Source organism: Astyanax mexicanus, chromosome 2 (assembly GCF_023375975.1).
Source record: "Astyanax mexicanus isolate ESR-SI-001 chromosome 2, AstMex3_surface, whole genome shotgun sequence".
In the NCBI taxonomy this organism is placed as follows: Eukaryota; Metazoa; Chordata; class Actinopteri; order Characiformes; family Acestrorhamphidae; genus Astyanax; species Astyanax mexicanus.
The window spans coordinates 57,424,488-57,448,936 of NC_064409.1; the positions used below are offsets into that span (position 1 = coordinate 57,424,488).

The 24,449-nt window shown below is 37.6% G+C and overlaps 2 protein-coding genes across 2 annotated transcripts in view; one reads left to right on the forward strand and one right to left on the reverse strand.

Annotated features, from left to right (window-relative positions):
* The window catches only part of trpm1b (transient receptor potential cation channel, subfamily M, member 1b), a 41,594-nt gene extending 32,940 nt beyond the window's left edge, over positions 1 to 8,654 (forward strand). The window contains exons 22-27 of the mRNA XM_015605134.3: positions 726 to 900; positions 1,609 to 1,629; positions 1,733 to 1,877; positions 5,383 to 5,585; positions 6,344 to 6,476; positions 6,628 to 8,654. Coding sequence (XP_015460620.3) covers positions 726 to 900; positions 1,609 to 1,629; positions 1,733 to 1,877; positions 5,383 to 5,585; positions 6,344 to 6,476; positions 6,628 to 8,044 — 2,094 coding nt within the window. The 3' untranslated portion in view covers positions 8,045 to 8,654. The remainder of the gene's footprint in view (positions 1 to 725; positions 901 to 1,608; positions 1,630 to 1,732; positions 1,878 to 5,382; positions 5,586 to 6,343; positions 6,477 to 6,627) is intronic.
* A 1,352-nt stretch (positions 8,655 to 10,006) lies between these two features.
* LOC103041748 (ras-related protein Rab-8B) lies at positions 10,007 to 21,806 on the reverse strand. The gene is made up of 7 exons (XM_007246482.4): positions 21,369 to 21,806; positions 16,453 to 16,513; positions 15,543 to 15,603; positions 15,340 to 15,417; positions 13,835 to 13,924; positions 13,478 to 13,594; positions 10,007 to 12,917 (listed from the first exon to the last, which is right to left on the reverse strand). The coding sequence occupies exons 1-7, from the start codon at positions 21,490 to 21,492 to the stop codon at positions 12,825 to 12,827; spliced, it is 624 nt and encodes a 207-aa protein (XP_007246544.1). The 5' UTR covers positions 21,493 to 21,806; the 3' UTR covers positions 10,007 to 12,824.
* Positions 21,807 to 24,449: the final 2,643 nt, after the last annotated feature.

Sequence of the window (24,449 nt, forward strand, 5' to 3'; positions counted from 1 at the left end):
GAACAGACTGTTTTGGCGGTAGAATCATGGATAAGCATTCATGTCATCTAGATGACATCTAGAAATACCCTTACATGCATCCACATTAATCAATGTTGTCTAGAAAACTGTTGCTCCTCTTAAATAAGAACCAATACCTCAAACAGCATTCTAGTCTACTAGCGAGCGCTTTGGGTTTGGAAAAAGATAACAGTGAATGGGGTATTAGTGCCATCTAAAGTCCAGAGTGGGTAATGCGGCTGGCAAAAAACACCTGAATTTTTTTATTTAATGAAAGCTTTTAGCTTTTGCACTCTTATTTAGCTTGCCAGATCATTTCTGTTTTTGAAATGCATGATTGAGAAGATGAAGTTTGGATTTCTGATCACAATACATCTAGACTTGTGCAGCAGCACCATTAGCAGCACCATGGTTGCTCAGGTAACCAACAAAAGCTGTCATAGTCAAATAAAGGTCCCGGGACTTACCAGACACCTCTGTTTTTAGAATATATTTGGCTTTGGCTTTGGAATGGTAGCAGAGGCACACTAATGCCATTTTTTAGAACAAACTGTAATCGAAACTTAAATGAAATAAAACTTAGTTTTAAGCACTCGTTGATGCTTGATGACTTGCTACACGTGTGTATGCCCACAGATACAGTAAGATACAGCCTTGACCGTAGTTCACTAAAAATCTATTGTCCTAAAAGACTCTGAACCTGCCCCTGCTGTTGTGTTTTGCAGATGATTGACATGCTGTACTTTGTGGTGATCATGTTGGTGGTCCTGATGAGTTTTGGTGTAGCACGTCAGGCCATCCTGCACCCTGACGAGGAGCCCACCTGGCGTCTGGCCCGAAACATCTTCTACATGCCCTACTGGATGATCTATGGAGAGGTGTTTGCGGACTCAATAGACCGTAAGACTAGAATTGATAGTAAGATTCTTTTTCCTGCCTCTAGGGTAGACATTTAGACTAATTAGTGACTTTATCCATCCTCTATTTCTAGTTTTAAAGATTATTGAAGCCATAGATTTATGTGCATTACTAATTGACTAATTTCAATTTTTTTATTTACCCTGTAGAATAAACCTATTGAATATGTAGTGATAGAAAACTTGATTAATTGAGAGCCCAAAGTTAATATAATCTGTTACTGCTAACAGCTAAGAAGCAGGATGTAGGTAGGCTCAGCTAAATATACATATGTTCTTGTCAGTGAGTAAGATGTGTGAGATATGGCCACTGTGAGACAGGAATCAAATTATCAAGTATTTCCCTATGAGATTTGTTCCTTATATCATTTTCCCCTATGTGATTTTTGTGTCTAATGTTTGTAATCATTACATAATATGCTACATCTTGTTATGCTGTGATAATCTTGCAATATGTTTTGATGCATATGTTTATGTGCATATGTTTACAGCTTTGGATGTCCATCTTTTGGATTTCTAATACATCTTTTACTTTTTGCCTCGTTTTCAGAATTACACAAAGACCATATAAGAACATCTGTAAAATTGTTTACCTGCAACTGTTCTGAACATATACAGTTTCATTTCTCTTCTCTCAGTTTTACTCTTTTTTGTGTCTCTATGAATTCCTTTGTCTGGAATGTTTCTGCAGTTTATGCTATGGAAATAAATCGTAAGTAAAATATCAATTCTTTATTAGTTTTAATGTTCTTTTAAAATTTGGAAAATGAATGAATCATTAGTGTTCAGAAGTGAGACGTAAGGTCTTTCCTCAGCCCCCTGTGGAGAAAATATGTATGATGAAGATGGAAAGAAACTTCCACCCTGCATTCCTGGTGCCTGGCTCACTCCAGCCATCATGGCGTGCTACTTGCTAGTGGCTAATATCCTCCTCGTCAACTTGCTCATCGCTGTGTTCAAGTGAGTGTACAAATTAATATGAAGATAAAAGATAATGTTTGAAATGATGTGCAAGAAGATAACTGAGCATTACAGTTTTTCTCAATTGGTTTGGCTCATTTCTTGAAACTGAGATGACATTCCTATAACTAAAAGGTAAATTGGCCAAACAGACTTACAGTTCTTCACAACACTTCAGACAACCAGCAAAATGTCATATGTCTCCCAAAACGTTCATTCTTGCTTCAAAATGAAGTCTTTCTCCCATATAAATAGTCAGTACCATAAAAATGGCATAGATCCTTCTCAATTGCTTTGGCACATTTTCATTAATTTTGTCCATCTGTCAAAATAAACTGGACGGTGCAGCAAAACTACATGGATCTTCATCACTGCTCATATCGCTCCAAAAACAGTTCACCCATGTGTCAAAACTGATTTCCTTTCTCACACAAATCATCAGTGCCCCCAAAATGCATTGTCCCTTTGGCATTGTGTAAGTACTGCAAGTCAAAATGCTTAGATGTTTTGTCTTTATGGCAGAGTTCTAGCTAAAGGAATACAATTTTCACACCACACACACTGCACTCTTTCTGCTGAGGAAATTGTAACTATTTTTATTTACAAGTACATTTTTACACATTACTGTAGGTAGAAAGAAAAGAAAATACTAAGGAAAATGTATCAAATATACTATGTATACAAATTACAAAAACCTGCAAAAACAAAACAAAATACATTACAGTAGGTAAAAAATAGTCAAGCATCACAAATGCAATACAGTAACATTCTGACTACTCTGTGTCACTCCCCTCTCTCCATCACCTTCCTGGCCATCCATCCGCTGCAGTCTGTTTGGCCATAAATTCTCATCAACATTGCATCTGATATGTTCTTTAGCAATGCACTGTGGGAAGAATGCCTGAGCCATCCTCTACACTGATCGCCACAGGACTATATAATCATTATATCATCACAGGACTAGCATCAAAGAACTAGCACCAGGCCAAGATGTATACAGTGGATAGAAAAAGTCTACACACCCCTGTTCAAATGGTAGGTTTTTGTGATGTAAAAAAAATTACAATAAGACAAATAATTTCTACCTATAATGTGACCTATAACCTGTACAATGCAATTGAAAAACAAACAGAAATCTTTCAGGGAGGTGAAGTAAAAATAAACAACTGAGATACTGAGGTTGCATAAGTGTGCACACCCTTTTATAACTAGGGGTGTTGCTGTGTTCAAATTTAACCAATAACCTTCAAACTCACTTTAAATTGGAGTCAGCACACACCTGTCAACAATTAAAGTGCCTCTGATCAACTCCAAGTAAAGTTTAACTGTTCTAGTAGGCTTGTCCTGATATTTTTGTAGCCACATCTTTCAGCACAAGCCATGGTCCACAAAGAGATGCCAGAGCATCAGAGGTATCTCATTATTCATAGATATCAGTCAAGTGAAGGCTACAAAAGTCATTAAATATACCATGGAACACTTTGAAGACTGTCATCATCAAGTGGAGAAAACATGGCACAACAAGACATTACCAAGAACAAGACATTTGACAAAAATTGATGATAAGACAAGAAGAAAATTGGTCAAGGAGGCTGCCAAGAGGCCGACAGCAGCACTGAAGGAGCTGCAAGAATTTCTGGCAAGTACTGGCTGTGTAGTACATGTGACAACAATCTGCCGACTTCTTCATATGTCTGTGCAAAACAAACATCCAGAAAACATCTAAGCTCTACTTAATTTTCCAAAAATTCATCTGATATCTACCAAACGCATGTGGGAGAATGTGTTATGGTTTAATGAAACCAAGGTTAAACGTTTTGGACATAATTCCAAAAGGTATATTAGGCGCAAAAGCAACACTGCTCGTCACCAAAAGAACAGCATACCTACAGTGAAGCATGGTGGTGGCAGCATCATACTTTGGGGCTGTTTTTCTTCAGCTGGAACTGGGGCTTTATTCAGGGTGGACGGAATTTTGAACAGTTCCAAATACCAGTCAGTATTGGCAAAAACCTTCGGCCTCTGGTAGAAAACTGAAGATGAAAAGGAACTTCATCTTTCAGCACAACAATGACACAAAGGACACATCTAAATCAACAAAAGAATGGCTTCAGCGGTATAAGATTAAGGCTTTGGAATGGCCCAGCCTGAATCCAGACCTGAATCCCATTGAACATCTGTGGGGTAATCTGAAGAGGGCTGGGCACAGAAGATGCCCTCACATTTTGTCAGATTTTGAGCAGTTATGCAAAGAAGAGTGGGCAACATCAAGATGTGTCACGCTGATAGGTTCCTACCCAAAAAGACTGAGTGCTGTAATAAATGCAAAAGATGTTGCAACAAAGTATTAGTTAAATGTATTTAACCAGGTGATTTTAAGTTTTTTGTTTTATATTTTTTCGCTGTAAAGATTTATGTTTGTTTTTCAGTTGCATTGTACAGGTTATAGGTCACATTAAATGTGAAAAAAGTTATGAAATTATTTGTCTTGCTTTAATTTTTTTACAACACAAAAACCTGGCATTTGAACAGGGGTGTGTAGACTTTTTATATCCACTGTATATAGAGCAATGCCAGCATTCAAAATAATAGACAACAAACTGATGGATTGGTCACCAGTAATGTGGGACACTCATTTTCGTCAAAACCTGCTTTCACCTGTTACCTACTCACCTGATTGTAATGAATTTATGAAATGTTCCAAAATATGTGTTCTGTATTGTATTACAATTTCTTAATTCATTTTGAGAATTGAGCAGACTATTCTGCAGATGATGACTTATATGATGAAATTGTGCTGACATGTTTTGAAGAGAACAACCATTACACTGAGAACTAACCAATTAAGATAGATCAACAAGATGCATTCTTTTGGAAAATGTACTAAATGTAGGATGATTGTGTTAAGTGTAGGCTACTTGTACAAAACCATTTGCAAAGATGTACTAAGTGCTTGAGACATGTACAAAGCATTTGAAATGTGATGAAAGCAATGAGAAATGCCATTCTGTTATGAGAAACTGCAAGTTAGTTTGGGAATTTGTCCATGTTATTTTGAGAATGTCATCTCAGTTTCAAGAAATGAGCCAAACCAATGGAGAAAAACTGTAAGATGAGGAATTGTCTCTGAGGAAATAAACTAATTAATATATTTTTTCTTACTCTGGGTAAGAATCAACCAAAAAAGGAGGAAAGGATGTAAATTCTGCCAGATTTGCTTGTCTATTCACACAGACAATTCTAAATGAAAAAAGGATCATTTGTATAAGAAGGACCATTTGTGAATATACAAGCAAATCTGGCAGAATTCACATCATTCTACATTTAATACCTCCACACACATTTCACGCAGTATAGTAGTAGCATTCTTTAGTTTCTGTGGGACATGGCAAAAGTTATGGGACAATGCAACTTTGATATTTTCAACAGTTCTTGGACTTCTCCTGGAGGAAGTATTTTAATATATTTTAATTAACATAGAACCTGTTAATTTCTTCCCTAACAGCAACACCTTTTTTGAGGTGAAGTCCATCTCAAACCAGGTTTGGAAGTTCCAGCGTTATCAGTTGATCATGACTTTCCATGACAGACCAGTGCTTCCTCCCCCTCTCATCATCCTCAGCCACCTCTACATCCTCTTCAGAAAGATCTGCTGTCGCTGTGGCAAGAAAAAAGAGGGGGAGCTGGATGAGAAGGACAAAGGACTGAGTGAGTTTACTCTTACGGTATTTTCACACCTATGATTAATTTGCTCTAGTTAAAATCAATTAACGAGCTTGTAAACTTGAAGTGTTTTCCCCTTTCCCACAAGTGCACCAAAATAAAGAAAAAATAAATACAGGAAGAAGGTTCTGTGTATATAGTATAATTTAGCATGGAGCAACAGCAGAGATGTTAATAGCTGTAGTAATTATCTGGTTAATATATCAGGTCAAACTACTCCTGCAAAGCCCCTTTCCTTAAAATTGCGTAGTACACTCGATAGTTGGATTAGATTCTCACAACAAACCAACTGCTCCAGAGAAAACTTGTGAAAATAATGAAAATGACTACAAGGTGCAGTTGTAAAAGGCTCTGTAGGAAAATATCCAAAGAAAAATGTAAACTTGTAAACTTGACTTTTCCATGCCTTCAAGGAACATTTTCATGACCATACAATTTTTAAAACATCAATTATATCCTGAGAGCTCCATTGTGCAGGGCTACATTACTGAACTGACTCTGAGGCGACGTATTTTGTTAACTCCAAAAAGTTTTTTTTTCCATCAATAAACTTTATCACAAAGATTTGTAGACCAAATTTCCATGACTATTCTAAAACTTTTTGGGTATTTTTATTTTTTCAAACCTTATCCAGGCCTGGAAACTGCTATTCTCAAATTTCATGACTTTTCCAGGTTTTTCATGACCGAATGAACCCTGCTATTTGATCTTGATTTGATTTGATTTCTACAATCTCTCACCAGAGCTGATTCTGAATGCTGAGGAGCTGAAGGCTCTTTATGAATTTGAGGAGCAGTGTGTGGAAGAGTACTTCAGAGAGAAAGATGATGAGCAGCAGAACTCAAATGATGAAAGAATACGAGTGACATCTGAAAGGTAATAAGCAGAATATTTAAAACTTTAAAATAATTCAAACTTTCTTTGGCTTTCTGTCAATGTATGCTTTGCCTTTAACTACATTTGAACCGACTGGAACTTTAAATTTAAAAAATATAATTCTAGACATCCCCTTGTTGTTTCTGGACAGAGTGGAAAACATGTCCATGCGTCTGGAGGAGATCAACGAGAGAGAGAACACCATGAAGGCTTCCTTACAAACAGTGGACCTTAGGTTGGCCCAGTTGGAGGACATCCACTCTCGTATGATGAATGCTTTGGAGAAGCTGGCAGGGATTGACCATGCTGAACTGACCCGGACGAGGTCAGGAGCTTCTTCGGTATGTGGCCCGCCCTGTCTTCTGCGCACCAGCAGCATTAACAGTGCTGATGGGTACAGCCTGTATCGCTACTACCTGGATGACCTCCCCCCTACTGAAGACAAAGAGGGCAGCAAAGCAGGTCAGCTAGCTCCAATGAAGCAGGGGAGGATGAGTAAGGCTCCAAGCATCGCAACCCTTGGTCCCAAGGAGTATGGAGCAAATATGGAACTGGAGGTCCCAGTTTTCAGGAGCCGTCCACCATCATGTGTGGACATCCGAATTTCCCCTTGTGATTCAAAGCCGCAAGGTCTTGATCAGGCTGGAGAGACTCAAACAGAAACACCTATTCGCTCCATTCCTGCTAATCAAGCTTACCAGGAGGTCTCTGCAGTTAAAAGAGACGTAACGCATGAAAGAGCTAAGCTTGAAACTGCCATCTCATTCCCCTTAGAAAAGGTAAAGGCATTCAGATACTATCCATCAGAGACGCTAAGCACTTCACCCTCTTCAACCCGGAAGTCTCGAAGCACTATACTGTTTGACCCCGCGGATAGGGACGAAGAAATGCAGCAGGTCAAAGATCCCAACTCACAAGAGCAAAGGACTGATGGGTCCTCAATCGTTAGAAGATGGAGTGCTGGCTATGAGTACAAGGTTCACCCCAGCCTTTTCGGTCAGACGCCTAAAATATCAGTGGTCAGAGGTCCAGATGTACAACAAGATGAAGCAGATCAGTCTGAGGGTCAGCACACACTACAAATACCATCCATGCACTTGGAAGAGAGACGGCCCGAGGAGAGACCCCCAGGAGGCCCACCCGAGAAAGGCCAAGAAGAGCAGTCTGAGGATAATCAAGAGGACAGAAAGGAGAACGGCCCAGATGAAATTCTAAAGACGGAGTGCGGTCCTGAAGACGCATCAAAAGACCCAACCAGGAACAATGAAGAACTGATGAATACTGCAGAAGAAGAGAAGATGTACTTAGATGATGATGTAGATAACTCTTGTCACCTTCAGATTCCCGAAGAGAGAATGTTTCTGCCAGCAAGATCCAAAAGCTGGAACAAAAATCAGCGTAAAGCCTTGGGGGAAACCATGGACAAGCCACGTGGTTCCTGCAGTGAAAGAGACCTCACAGATGTCAGTTCTTTCGACAAGGGTGATAAAACATCTGAAAAAGAACAGGAAGATGAGGAGCCCAAGAATGAATTAGAACTGACGGTGGCAGACAAAACACACTGCTAATTACAGAAAGGAATGAAATAGACATTCAAATAAAAAGAACATTGTAACACAATTTTCATTCATACAGTTATCTTCTCCAAGACATAACATTTATAACATCATTTCAGAGCATCTTATAGCATTGATAGACTCGCAACATTATGTTTGCTTCCTATGTAAGGGATCTTTTTGATGTCTCGAAAGCAGTGTTTTTCAACCTCAGTCCTGGAGGCATCCTCCCCTGAATATTTATTTTCTTTCTCTTCGCAAAACAGCAGATTTATCTGATCACATAACTAACAAAGAATAGTAGGGTAGTAGGGAATGTGTTAAAGCAGCTAAACCACTAAAATGCGTAGGGCAAGGAGCAGAATGCCTTAAGGATCAGGATTGAGAAACACTGCATTAAAGACATAACTAAGGAAATATGTCTGTTGTATAGTTTTTGCTTTACTTATATACGCTGCAAACAAATACTTTATATTACCAATGACTATATATATTTAGCATGGATGTCATGGGTCCATTCCCTTCTGTTCTGTAGAAATGGTGCAAAAAGCGGATTGTTTCACTGGATACCCAGTTTGTCCAGAAAGTGTACTATTTCAACAATAAACGTGCAGTTCATGTATTTTGTTAGCAAACGATTTACAGTTCCATCAAATGACAGTACCACAGCTCAGCTTTGTATTTTTTTGCTGATACAAACTGAAGCTACTACAGCCCAGTTCAACCCCAGTTTAACTCCTGCGAGAATGTCAGCATGCACTGGTGAAGATTTAAAAAAAGTATTTTTTTTACACAAACGTTGACTGGCTGGCTAACAACTACTTAGATTAAACTGGTCACTTTTAGACTTACTGAACTAACACTGTAGAGAGTGACTGATAATGCAACCAGCAGCACAACACCACAGGATCAATGATAGTTCGATTAGCTAGCTAGTTACTAGACCTGTTCTGTCGAATTGTCCTGCCTTGTCGAACCTTGCTGCCCTAATGTATATTTAACTGTAAAAATACAAAAGAAGCAATATTTTAAGGCATGTACCCAGTGAAATTACAGTAGACGTACGTTATTAGATTTGGATTGCATAATTCATGGCAAAGTTATAGTAAATATAGCTCATTACAAACTGCTTTTGTATTTATTTATGATAATAATTGTAATTTTTAGTTTCCATTTACACTTTTGTGCAATGACAGTGCGTCCAGGTTGTTTAATGCACATAACCCACCCTAAACCATATTAATTATAAATAAAACACGAGAAATAATTAAATTGTGTAGGTCAGCGTATGCGCAGTACCTTTGGGAAGCATGTATTGATGGGTAGGAGAATTCGACAGAACACCCGACATGACTCTGTAAATCGCAAAATAGACCTGAGATCCTATGTAAACCAAGTTACTTACACACAGAGGTGGGTAGTTCAGGTCCAGAAAGTAAAAATCTAGTGTAAACTGAAGTTTAAACATACACACCTACCTATCTCAATTGTACTTCGCTGCTGGTGTTCCATCCAACCATTTGTTCTTTAACTCTGAATTACTGGGCAAATATAATTGTTCCATTATTAACACACATTAAACCTAAGACACTGGAGATGGAAAGACATTTTAGTAAAAATGTTCTCTTTTGTCAACAAAACCCATGGTGGCTTAATTTTTTGGCCGTGTTTCATATATGCATGGGGTTATTACATGACATGGCTTTGGGTCACAGTTAAGAATCTTTTCAGAATACACTAATCGTTAACATAACAATAACATTATCTTTGCTTTAAACATTAACATTAAACATTATTATTAACATTTATGTTACTACAATAACTGCACATTTATGAAACGTATCTACCTACACAGTTTCAATGATCACAGTGCAGAGCGTAGATAGAACTGTGCTGCCCCCTATTGTGTACGATGGTGAACTGCAGGAAAGTGGTTTTTGCCTTGTTACATTATCAGACAATGAGCAAACACACCACAGCATTATGCAACCTTTACTTTGGTTATATGTGGTACAAAAAAGTTCACAGTTAATAAAAATCACACTAGGTTACATTTCTCTCTTTTGGAAGCAATCACTAGCCTACCAGATGGGCAGATCGTGTAAGAAAGCACTTCCTTGCTGAACTGATGGCGATGGCAGTATAATAAGAGCAACACATCACAAAACTGATAAATATCAGCATTCCAATCAGTAAAATCAGGGCAATGATGGCAAAGATATGTGTGAATTAAGTGTGGAGCTGCACAATATATTGTTTCAGCTTCGTTATCCAAATGCGGACATGTGCAATAAGTCACATTGTAGGACTTTGTGCTACATTGTTGATGTATCTACCAGAGGCAGCTTATGTCTGCTCTATTTTCTTTTATTTAAATATTTAAATATTAATATAATTAATTTTGTGACAATGGATCTCTGGTTGATTCTTCTATCATTTAATATCAGAATATACAGGGTGAAAGTCACCTTTTATTTCAGAAACAAATAAGAAAAGGAAAAGAAAGGGAAATTACATAATTGAATGTCTGGAACATGGACACCATCTTGAAAGCCTACATATTTCGTTTCTGCAAAAAAAGTGTCCTGTGACTTTTGACTACCCTGTGTATTGCACAAAAAATGAATAAATTCCCAATATTGTGCAGCCACAACTAAATGTGCATAGCAACTGTCTTTTCTGAATATCAGTGTTGGAAAAATATGCTACATTTGTCTGTATTTCCTGGGCAGCAGTGCAGTGTCGGTCAAACTGACCTTGCAGATCCAGACAGCAAAACACTCATACAGACAACAATTGCAAGGCCTGAGCTGGAGAAGTGTCAGGAGGAAACGGGGTCCTTTTTATTGCTGACTAATGCCGTTTAACTTGTTTCCTCCTCTAAATCAGAAGTGCAACCAACTGCAACTAAAACAGTTGAGCAATCCAGACTCACCAGTGACTGACAGCTGTTCTAATACCACTGGCACCAGTGAAATGAATGAATGAATGCATGAATGCTACTACTTGTGCCATGGAACTGGCTTAAGAACGTATAGACACGAATTCACTCTTAAAACATGGACACGACAAAAACACCTGCAACCTATGGCACGACTTTTGGCAACTGCATTTTTCTCTTTAAAATCTGCTAGTGACACACCACACATCTTAGTAGACCTGTCACGGTAACTATTTAGTTCACACAGAAATTATATTGTTCCAGAAATAGTTTTGATAAACAATATTATTACCGTCTCATTTAAGATAATTTTATGCCAAAGAGACAATGACACTCTATGACGATATAATAGCATTTTAACTAATTAAACTCATTTAAAAAACAAATAAACTTTTAATTATTTATAATCTTTATAAACTGTAATTTGACTATTTTTTAAATGTCCTAAATAAAAATTAAAAAAATCCCTGCCAATAACATAAAAACTAATATCACTAACTAGGCCATTTCCACAATATTGAACAATAATTCATATGGAATTATCGTGACAGGCCTACATCATAGGTTATGTGATTTGTAAACAGAATTAACTATAAGCTTTCATCAAACAACAACAAGCACAGGTGATGTTCTCTCACCACACATTGCAACAATATTGACAAAAAAGTACAGAGATGCAACCATACAAGCATGCATTAGTGGCTTTCCAATACATTCATTCAAATAGAGACATTTCAAATGCACCCCACTGCTTCCTCGCCACAACAGGCAGACCTTCACCAACTATACTCAAAAGGCCCATTATCTGTGGACAAGCTTTTAGAGAATTACTCAGCCTAAAATATCTGATATATTATGTACTGTTTGTCTTCACTGACCGACTGCCCCATTACAGGCAGGCACATAAGCTGACCGAAGAGTGAGTGTACTTTTACCCATCATGCTCTACAGCTGTCATGTTCTATATTTGAGTCTCCTCACTGAGGGGAGTGCGGAGTGCAGGATCTCTCTGTCTCTCTCTGTCTGTCTGTCAGTGCTATACATGGGTATGTGTCCGGGAATTACCCAGAGACATCTTCAAAGAGAGAAATCTTAGTCAACCAAGCCCCGCCTATCATGTTTAAGGTGCTCTCAACCCCTTAATAATATCTAACTGAACTAACATACTGAATATGTTACATACTGTATAATCTTCTATCCTTATTCTTACACAGTTTCCTTTTTTTTATGGCAGTGCAACAGAGAAACGCACAGTTAGAATGATAGATAACACAAAACACGCAATAACACAATCATTTTCACATATACTTGTACACTCCTACTTAATACAGTTCAGAAATATGTTATGTCCCTTTATAGTTGATAATATTTACGAAGTATGAACATACATTCTCATGTTTGCAGTTTCTGTCTGTCCAGAACCCAAAGGATCCAGGGAGAACAGTGGAGACAACATTTTACATTCTCACAACAATCAAACACCAGTTGGTCAGTCATTTCTGTCCATTGTTGGTGGGTGTGCTCTAGCCAAAGTATAACTAACTTCAATGCTGACCTACGTTAAGGAATCAACTGACAAAAAGCAGTCGACCCCAAACACAAAATCCTGATTATCTCTTTCTCTAACAGAGAAATGCTCCAAAGGAACCCATTTCACAAACCAGTGGAACATTTCCAACCTAGGCATCCTGTTTTTCCAACTTGCCCTTCGGACCAAAAGAACAGGAGCCTTCCTGTGCCATAGAAGCCTGAGTGCACAGCTCTCTGAAGACGCTCACATGAGCTCTCACATTAGCTGAGCAGTTCTGCAGCTAAAGAGATGCAGCTAGAGTCCACACATGCATCCCGCCATTATAGCAGTGCACACTTGAAGAAGCTGTGCTTCTTAGAACGCTTCTCTGTGATTTTCACTGGCGCACCACCATCGGAATTACTGCCATCATTCTAGAAAAGGAAAAGAGAAGTGAGAAAAGATGAGTTAGAAGAAATAGCAGGCATAGAGGTCATTTTAGTACAGTACACTCTAACATGGCAAATGAAATGAAGTAGGCACAGGACTAGTATTATGTCCCATGACTTTGCCAAGTCCCATGGAAGCTAAAGAAAGATGCACTGACCTGGTGGATATGCGTATGTGGCATTTTGGGTTAAATGTGGATGTGACTTGACTGCTTGAATCACATTTCTGTTCAGATGGACAATACTTGCCAGACACAGCTGGTCATGATCATTAGCACCCACTGTGCTGTCCACTGTGGGTGGTAATGTCTTCTTCTGTGTATTTCTGGTACACACATGATGCTTTGACTATACTATGAGATTGAAAATTATCATTTATGCTGGCCAGTGTTCAACCTCACTGCCAAGGTAACACCTTACAATTTTCACAGATGTGAGCGCTCCAGGCCAGACTTTTGACATGTCAGTGCATTATGAAGTATTTATTCTGACTGCTGCAACTCCATAAAAAAACAGTTAGCTGTACATTTTACAACATGGCTCACCATTTTTCTGTTGAGTCTAGACATTATGTCTCTTGCCAGAGTTAAAAAGGCCTCTTCTACATTGACACTGGTTTTCGCACTGGTTTCCAAAAACTTGATCCCATAATCTATTGCCAGCTAAAAGAAAACACAAGTGATACAATATTCAGCAATGTAGGAAAAAAACAACATTGTATAAAGAATGGCAAATTTTTTAAATCTATTTGTAACAGCAATCGACACATAAAGGAGGAAATAAAAAAAAAATTGTGAAACCAATTTAGTACAGTCACAAATGTCACATAGCAATTTATTTTCTAGTTATGACAGTTTGACAGCAAGAATGACAAGAAATCAGCAATCAGGAAACGTCTGTACCTTTTCTCCTCTCTCCTTAGACACCTGCCTCTTGTCATTCATGTCACACTTGTTTCCAAGGATCATCCTCTCAACATCTGATGACGCATGCTGGGGAGAGCAATAAACATGCAGCAAATTATTCACAAAAACACATAATAAGAGTTCATCACACTGTCATAATCATACTATATTTCAATATTTCTGCTCTTTGACATTTTGGGTTTATCTATGTGCAAAAGCTTGTAACCATAACAGATTCAGTCCTATTGACACACTAAATGGTATTAACAACAAATTGAGACAGAATAGAACACTGCATTTAACTAGGTATAATGGTTAAATAATGAGAGTTTGAGAACCTCAAACATTATTGTCTCTTCGCTCAAAAAGGAAATCCAGAATAAGGAGAATAGGGCAGAAAAATGGGCCAATTCTAAACACCCAAAACTGTTATGTAATAGTCTTGCCACCACCAAAAGTGACAAAATTCGGCTAGCCCTAGCTAACAAAGCATTAAAACATTAAAAAGGGGATCTCAGAAGTGCCGCGTGATAAAGCCAAATCTGAGGAAGTGAAAAGATCCTAGGAAAGTCCTAGTCTAAAAGACAACCATTCTGAAATGCCATTCTAAAATATCTTTAGCTATCTAACTGTGCATCACACAGTATATCTGAGTATATCTGTATATTATTAAATCAGCATATTTCAGGGGTTGTTAACCTGTATCTGATTTTATTTTGTGTCCCAACCAAAATTATATACTATTTTTATACATCAAAACCAAATTGAAACATATTTAAAACAGAAACGAGACGCCTACAACTTGTGGGTGGGAACTGGGGATATATGCATTTATGCACTTTATATATTATACTTTTCCTTTGCAACAGTAATTTCTATAAAATAGAATTTAATGGTATTATTTAATAATATACATTTATTAATAATACATTATTATTTCAGAATTATTTTCAGAAATAATACATACACTGACATCCAAATGGCATGCGATAGCACTGTGCAAATTGATAATTAAGTGTTACCTGGGGGAACAGGTTGGGTGAGCCAACACCTGTATAAATTGTAAGGCGTTATCTTGGGGAAGAGGTTAAACACTGACCTGCATGCTCATGACAAGAAGATATGAATTTCTGGTGTTCGAAAAAAAAAATCTGAAAGTGGGTGCTAGATGGAAAGGACATTCTATTTCTAAATCTGTGTGGACATTTAAAATTTCACAACCCACAGTATTATGTGTGTATCAGTAAAACATAACAGAAGGCATTGCCCCCCACTGTGGACAGTGAAATGTGTAGTAATGATCATAACCTGCAGCATCTGGCTAGAATGCTTTGTGTGAACAGAAATTGGCTCTGGTACAAATCACATCCACATTCAATGCAGGCGACTTCACATACACATAACCCACAGGACAGTCCAGCATTCTTTAGCTTCCATGTGGCATGTCAGTGTGTGTATAACAGAAAATTATTGTGCTTCTACTGTTTACTCTGCAAACTCACCTCTTCAATGTTGCGAATCCAGTTCTTGATGTTTTCAAAGGATTTTTCACTAGTTATATCATACACTAACATAATTCCCTGCCAGAAAAAAACAGAGACAAAAGAGAGAGAGAGAGAGAGAGAAAGAAAGAAAGAAAGAAACATTTTACACCTTGAATTGTGAATTTGTAAATCAGAGCAGTACGATGAAAAAGACGACTCACCATTGCTCCTCTGTAGTATGCTGTGGTGATGGTCCTAAATCTCTCTTGGCCTGCCGTGTCCCTGTAATCAGGACAGAGAGTGTATATCTTACGTCATTACACAAGACAGAAAGGCCACTTCCTCAGTTTGTAGCCCACCATGTCCTGCATTCTCTACAGAGCTTTACAGGCCCACCCTTCTCAGCCCAACCATTTTCAATCAACATTTCCTGTCGACACAGTATGTAGACACGTTTCACTGCAACATTGTGTGCATGTCCGTTCCTTCACATTAGTCACGTAACGACTGGGCTGGGCACATAAGCACTGACCCCTCAACAGGAAAGACCAGCCTGGCTCCTGACGTCATTTTTCTCTCACTCTATAATCTACCTAAACTACAGGAAAGCTGCACTCATAGTAAAGACCAGAAATATTTCAGGAAACTACTGACTTCTTTCTCAACCTGCCATGCAGTGCAAAATATCACTAACTGACAGCTAAAAAGCAATGCTCTCTCCTCAAAGTCCATACAATCCTGAACATAAAAGTGCTAAAAATAGTTGTTCAAGTAATGCCATGAAAGAACCACTTTTGGTCTGGTTTTGATAAAACTTTAAAAAGTTTCTTCATACATCTACACACATTTACAAAAACAGCTCTGGACCCAAAAGTAGTTCTTCTGTGGCACTACTTAAATTAATATTTGTTACTCCTTTATTTTATCCTATTATTTATTTTAGAATATTTTATTAAATTCCAGGTGTATTGCAAACACAGACAGAACAATTAAGCTGAAGACACTGAAACCTCAGTTACAAGTACCTATGGTCTTTTGACATAATGCTGAATGGCGTGTGTTATGATGTGAATAACAGTTATTTGTAAAATTAGACAACAAGACCACATTTCTGAAAGTGACAACACTTACCATATCTGTAGTTTAATTTTCTTCCCATTCAACTCTACAGTCCTGATTTTGAAGTCAATTCCTAAGACAAGAATAACAAACAATTAGAAATATGAAACTGCACCAGACATATATTTGCAATCTCCCTTAATCTCTTAGAAATAAACACAGTATTTATTTCTGTACCGTTAACAGAGGATTATATTTTCTGTAGTAATTCATAACATGATCAGGATGTATCATCAGATATTAAGGAAACATGTGAGTTCAAGCACTGGCTGCTCACTTTAGCCAGGATTTTCTTATTTGAACTGTCTGGTATATTACAGTAATCTGTGTAAGTTTTAGTCTCTTAACCTGCCCAGTAATTCCCCCAGTTCTAATCACACACCCTGGGTTGTCAAGTACAGAACACAACAGCATGCAAACAGTTCACTGCAGCCATTCTCCTAAACAGATCTGTACTTTACTAGGGTATGCTAACCATAGCTTGGACATTTACTGACACAATTAACATAGTAGTGACAGGAATTTTAATTTTTATCATCAGCGTATAGAGTATGACTTGTCATCATTTGCCACTTTGGGTCAATTTGGCAACCCACATGAGCTTTGCATCAGGGGAGGGGCAGGTGGAGCAGACAACTCTCTAGTGTTTGAAAATTCAACTACTAGAGTCATTTCGATCTTGCTCAATTAGTAGTGATATTTCCTTTAAGACTTACATACATAAAAGATCTTTTTTAGGCTGAAACATGAGTCATATATTTTACATATATGGGTTCAATTTCATCACCAGGTCACCTGATTTAACACCATCAAGACTGATGATTTACCAAACCAAGTGTTATCCAGCATGCTAACTATAAATAACACTTAACTCTCATAAGGAGAGCTTTAGACATGTTTTAATGAATAGAGTAGGCCTGTCACAATAGCATTCTTTGTGGACAATATCATTCCAGAAATTACTGCGATAAATGATATTATTTTCATTTTAAGAACATTTAAACATCACTGATTTAATGATAATAGTACAGCATAACAAAGCATTTATACCCTTTTAAATACAACAAAAAATTCAATAATTTTTAATTGGGAAATGTATACTCATTTCTTTACCTGCTGCAGTCCACACTGTGTGTATGGAGTTGCAGTACTTGAAGCATTGATCATTGTATGACTGGCTGAAATACTGTTCACAGTCATATATGTGAATAAACATTCAAATGAACACAATAGACGATATCACGATTATCAAATATTATTGAGGTAGTGTCCATATATTGTACAATATGTCGATAATGTAATTATTGTAACAGGCCTAGAATAGAGTGATGTAAAAATACTACATTTTGTATTAATGTTATTTGTATTTATTATTATTTTTTAGTGAGTGAATAAGCACTTACTGCCCAGATAATTAAATGTTATTCTTATTTAATTCACAGATGCTACCATTTCTGCATAGGACTGTATGTAAATACATTTGCATCATAAAATCTACATAAATCATTTTAATCAATTATTGCAGCTAAGAATCCATTTATTTTGTCCAGATTGAATGGACTGTGTCCGTTGAAATATATATTTTTCAACAGTCACAGTGTTTACATACTGCATCAGTACATTACTCACAGAAAATCTGGGGACATTTTGGCTTTCACTGATGTAGGCCTTTTTGAATCAGACAGCTCTAATTTTCAGTGTGGAGATAGAGGTGCTTTCCATAAACAGTGTTGCAGTTACAACCAGACATTATTCACTAATAGTATGAGTAACAGAGGAGTGTTTAAAGAAGTACAGCATACAGTACACACATTTTGTATTGTGAGTGAAAGAGAAACAATGTATTGATATGCTTATGTATCAAACTATTATGTTTAACAAATACTGTATCAATTCTCAAAAATACACAGCCCTCATTTTATTAGCCCTGCTTTAAACCACAGCTTCCTAAAACCGCCTGACACTTCCCCTAAAACCTCTTCTGATACTCATCTGCTAAATCTGGCTTGAGCTCCATCACAAAGACAGATTTTTAAGGCTTGATCAAGCAAACAGTCTGGGGCCCCACAAACCTAATATAGCAGTCTAAACAAGCCACTCGTGACTGTTACTTTAAAACTCATTCAGAGAAGGAAAGGGCACTTCACGACTTTCATTTCTTCAAAAGGAAAGCATCTAAAATCCAGTGCTGTCATATTTAATACAAATGAGACAGATAAGACCACAGAAAACTTGAAATCGCAGCATGCTGAACTGAGCTGAGGTTGTTAAAAGCACAGCGAGACACCCACAGGAAGTGGTATGTTAGGTAGCTGTCGCTTTTGCTTTCCTTTAACCGGAAAGAGTGAACTCACAGATAAATGGAGAAACGTACTTGTTAGCATTGCTTCTCGTCTCCAGTGACTAACTGGGTAACAACTGACTAGAATAAACAAAGCAAATTCACTATTGATTGTTCAAGTGTTAGTATTTGCGAAGGGATGTTTTAAAATGATGGAAAATTCACAGTTCACTAACAATTAATCACAAATTAAATAATCCTACATAATCAATACTCATGTTATAAACTAGTCCTAAAATACATTTTCATGATGAACACACTACACACACAGGGACAGTGTCCCTGACAGAGTCATGGGAAGCACTGGTGGATGTGTCCCACACTCTGGAGGAGTTAGGGAAGCCTGCAGTGTGGCCAGAGTCAGGGTCAACCACCTCCTGGCACAAGGAAGTAGCTGCCCATCAGCCCTTTGCCTACTTAATTGTCAGCAGAAAGAAGGCGTGAGCTCGCAGAATGTCACGAGAGCCAGAGGTGGATCTAAACACTGTGGCTCTCTGTTCATGGCCAGGCCTCATTCGGTGGGACTGAACGCCTTTCCCAGCTTAACTGGCCATGAACCCTGTAGCCCATTGTTTTCATACAAGCATAAAATGTCTGACCAGCAACATAATGTATGACATTGTACTGAGATTCTAAAGAAACAGGAATAAAGAATAATAACCTACTGTATCAGAGGTTTATCACATTAATTCAGAAGAGCAAGATGCTGGGTATAGGAAACAAAAACAGTGCAGTAGGTCAAGCATCTAAACTAGTTTTATATTTTGGTCTACAGTGCTCAGCATTTGAATGTGGACGCATTTTTTTTGCTTAAAACATGTTCTGTGTAACAAATACAATAAATGATAATTCCAGGTGGCACAAAAGTCCTGTGTTAGTTTAAGACGTTATACCAAGGCAGATATAAGGGTGACAATTTACATGTACTCTGCTGTTATCAGATTAAAAAAACTGGAAATTAAAATGGCTCAAGCTCACTGCACTTGTAGGCACTAGTTAATAAAAAAAAAGAGGACGCATCTTATGCCATAGTCTGTCACATGTGTATATAAAACCCCAGCACATTTATTATTAGGATTGCTTACAAATTATTGGCTTCAGCCAGGCGTTTATACAGTGACATTTGACACATTTATTTATATTTTATTGATTATGAATTTGTCTTTAGGTAATGCTGGGCTGCTACAGTAACACATTTTTAAGGATTGATTCAAGGAGACTTTATTGTCATTCACATCACATTAACTGTACTGCATTTACAACCCTCTACATATTTATAGTCATCTGTATGGCTTATACCGGTGGATTTATTCCCAGTCTCCCAGTCATTTTATTAATATTCATGTCAGAATATGTGTACATGACAAATAGCAGATATCAGCATAGGCAAACAACTCCCATTCGGTGCATCCCTATTTATTTGTAGGCCTATGCATAAAAGGCAACTGTAAAAGGGGAAACACATTATCTGTCTCAGAGGTCTCAATGAATTTTAATAATGTGGTGCAAAAAGCTGAGGTACTTTCCTAACTTACTAGGTTTTAGTTTTTATTACTGGTTCTTTAACATCAGCAGTAGTAATGCACACGTGTGTTAATCTCCTAGAGGAAGTGAAAAAATGAAAAGACATCTTTAAAATTATTTCTCAATGTGTCTGATCACACGTAAAATTAGATAATTCTGGATGTAACTGTAATGTGTAACTGGATGTTACTTTTGATTAACATTGATTCCCATGTTGTAGGCCTTGTTTTACTTAGCCGGCCACAATTATTAAATGATCATCAACATATTGTACAATATATCAATCCATGACACGCCCTTAATAATTTTAGCTGATTTTAGTTTTTTGGAGTTGTTAAATATACATATTCACGTGCCCTTAATAATTGGAGATGATGTCAATATGGATTTTAATTATGTTTTTTATAAAGTTTATAGTTTATAGTTTTTAATAAAGTTTTTTTTTCAGCTTTACTCACCCTTAATCATTTTAGCTGACCTGTATATTGCTAAAAATATGTGGGTTTATTATTTTTTTTTATTTTAGATTTTATTTATTTATTAAAGACATATATACATATTTTTTTACATTTACATTGCTATTTTTTGAGGGGTTATTGTTTTTTTTTGTATCTTTTATTTTATTTATTTGTTAAAGATATTTGAACAATTTCAAATTCCAATTCCAATGTGTCCAATCAATAATCTTAATTTAAAAATATTACTTATTTTTGTATTATATGTGGCACAGAATGGTCTTAGAGATAAGGATGAGCCTTACCCAGCAACTGTATCCAGATGTTTAGCTTAGCTAAGCTAATAGGTTAATTCTCCTAATATTAAAATAACCAGGCGCGTGCTAAACCTAAACAAGCCGCTATCTGCTATAAGGGACCCGAATAACCGCCGTGTTCAGCGCCTCTTATCTGCAGTACGGTATTATCTGTATATGTGAGAGCCGGGGTTCGGCTGCGGAGAGCCGCGGAGCTCGGTTAGGTTAGCCGGTCTCCGGTGTGCGGCGGCGGGGGGGGGGGGGGGGGTGGGGGGGGGGTACGGTGTGGTGCGGTTAGCCGGTGGTACTGACCGATGGTGGAGATGAAGGTGGTGTTAAACGCGTCCTCGCTGAACCTGAACAGGAGGCATGTCTTCCCCACGCCGCTGTCTCCTATCAGCAGCAGCTTGAACAGGTAGTCGTAGGTTTTAGCCATTTACCCCGCCGGTCCTCCTCCGCGCGTTCGCTCGCTCGCTCTCTGCCCGTCTCCGTTGTTCCCCCACTGACACACATTCACACACACCGTCGCGCGGGGCCGAGGCTGCCTCCGGGCCGTGACGTCACCGGCAAGCAACGCCTCGCCGTCGCCCTGAGTCTGTCTGGTCTCTGTAGTTTCTGTGCTGTAGGATCTCAAACTGTCCAAAAGTCTCCAGACACACTTTACAGTCAGATAACAAACAGCAACCTTAAAGTGAAAACTCCTAGTTCCAAACTCAGACACGTGCTCAGTAGTGGTGTGAAAATACTAGTAACTCTCTCACCTCTGACTATAGCAGGCTATAGTGGGATCTCAGAAAAGACTACATTATGATAAGGGTTCTGATCAGACCTGAAAAAAGTGTTTTAGTGATATATATATTACAATCTCTGCAAAAGGTTTTTCACGATAGTTAAGAAACCTTAAATCACTTTAATCTCTTAAGTGTGAACCACTTAGGCCAACAAAAGAAAAACACAAAAAATCATACTCACCTAATGTTAGCATATTTCATTTTACAAATATGATATAAAAGGAGAGTAAGTTCAAATGAGGAAGGTACACTTGGGGCAACAACTACAAACTGATGGTAAGCAAAGGAGAAAAACATGCAAATTGATGGCTGATTAATCAGAAATGTGTAAAAAATAAAATCTATGGCTATGTTCACATTACAAGCCACATTGCTCAAATTTGTTTTTTTACTCAGATCAGATTTGGCTACTTCGATTGTTCACATTCACAAATGTAAGTGACCTGTATCTGTGTGTAATGTGAACAAATCTGTCCCTGAAACGTCTCACATGAGCACATTAATAGGCTACCTGTATAAACGTCGCCTTCTTCATCAACAACAAAAAACATCATATTTGAGTGATTTGCGATTTGTAGATTTACAAAGGTGAAATAAATGCATCTTTTGCTCAAGTGAAGTGAAAACAGCTGGTCTAAAGTACATGCTCAGGTTGAGGAGGCAAAAAAAAGACCAGGCAGCTTGCTTTTGCTTTTTTTGTAGCTGTAGCTGCACAGCTGCACCAAGAGGTGTGTTTGTACGAGAGAGAAGTACGTAGCGCATGCGTAAAAGCAAAAAGACGCATGAATTCTGTTTTGACCATTTACATTCATGTCACATCTCCATGGATCGGATACGTATCCGATTTAGGACCACATATAAGAAAGTGATTTCAATCATATTTGAAAAAAATCTGATTTGGCACGTTCACACAGCCATGAAAAAAATCAGATCTAAGCCAGACTGAGCAAAAAATCTGATTTGAATCACCTTAGCCTGGTAATGTGAATGTAGCCTTAGTGCTTTATTTAACAATCTCTGCAAAAAGTTTTCCACGAAAGTAGAGAAACCTTAAGTCACTTTTTAAATGTGAACAATTTAGGCCCAAAAAAAATCACTAAAGCATTCTTAATGATAGCATACTTAATTTTACAAATATAATATAAAAGGAGAATACTAAAAAAAATCCTAACAAGCAGTGTGAATATTTCATTAGTATCTTCATTGCGAATTTTCAATATTTACTGTGAAGGTGTTCCTTACCTCTAACAGGTAATGGTTCAATTAGGATAATTCCCTACATTATTACCAGCATATAAAACAATAGTTTTACATAACATTGAAACATAACATTGCAATTTGTTTTAGTTTTTGCGGGATGTGATGAACCATTTTCATATTATATGTTAAATACACTAATTAAGGCAAGTAGAAGAAGTTTCATACTGAAAAAAAATAATTGTAACTATTTTACTTTTTACTAGTGCGGTAGGGTTTAACAGTGTTCCTATATTTTGTTCAGGAATTTCTGATTTCTGTCCAGTACTATAGTTAATCTTGTACTAAGCATAAGATTGTCAACTGTGCTGCTGTTTGTGCATGTATGTGTATGCATGTGTGTGTATGTGAGTAAGAAAGTCAGAGCACAGATGTCCATTTTGTTCATCATTGATCAGTTTCTAACTACAGGACCACGTTTGGCTGGATAGTATGACAGACCATCACATTTGCATTGTGATGTGACTAATTAATAATTTAACCCACTTCATATAATTGCCAAAAGATCTGAATATTATGTTATGCTAAATTTACCTAACAAAATAATACAGGTAGGATTATGTTGTCCAACTGGGACAATTCTGATTCTGCTGTAATTTGAGCATGTGTCCACGTGGAGCATGGGGCTATAGGGCCTGATTCTAATCCTACCACACCCTACACTTTGCACATTTCTGTACTTTGTCTCGTCCAGCACATCTAATTTAACTCAGTTACTAATTAACCACCTTGTTGGCTGAGTCAGGTGTGTAGAGCAGGGGAAACACGTGCAGGAAAGGGCAAGAGACCCCAGCTACAGGGTGTACCACTCAAATTTTATCATTCAAATGCTACTAATTAGAGCTATAACGCCATCTGCTGGACAGATAAACTACTGCATAGATATCCACTCAGTGTGTCCTAAGGAGCCACTCTGCTCCGTGCACACACCTGATCCATCCCATCAGTTAATCCTGAAGGCCATCATGAGGTGAATAAGGCACTGTGCTTAACACAACTATAAATCCGTGTGACAGAAGAAGCACTGCTATAAATTAAACAGTATTTTTAATTGTTTTTACCCAGTAGAAACCCATATTCTGCACAGTTTTTGCATTGTCCCTCAATTAGCATACAGTTCCTCAGGTCTAGGATTGGGAACCAGTGATATATATCACTGACAAGCAACAATGCCATGCTAACATGCTCCAGTCCAAACAGGAAATATGACCTGCTGATGACTCTAGAACTTAAAACGGCTTGTAAAATTAATTATGGTTGAACATTATTGCCCATAAATATTGTCATCTGATGTATATACTTATATATTGCTTTATCATCACCATTCTTCTTCTTTTATTCTTAT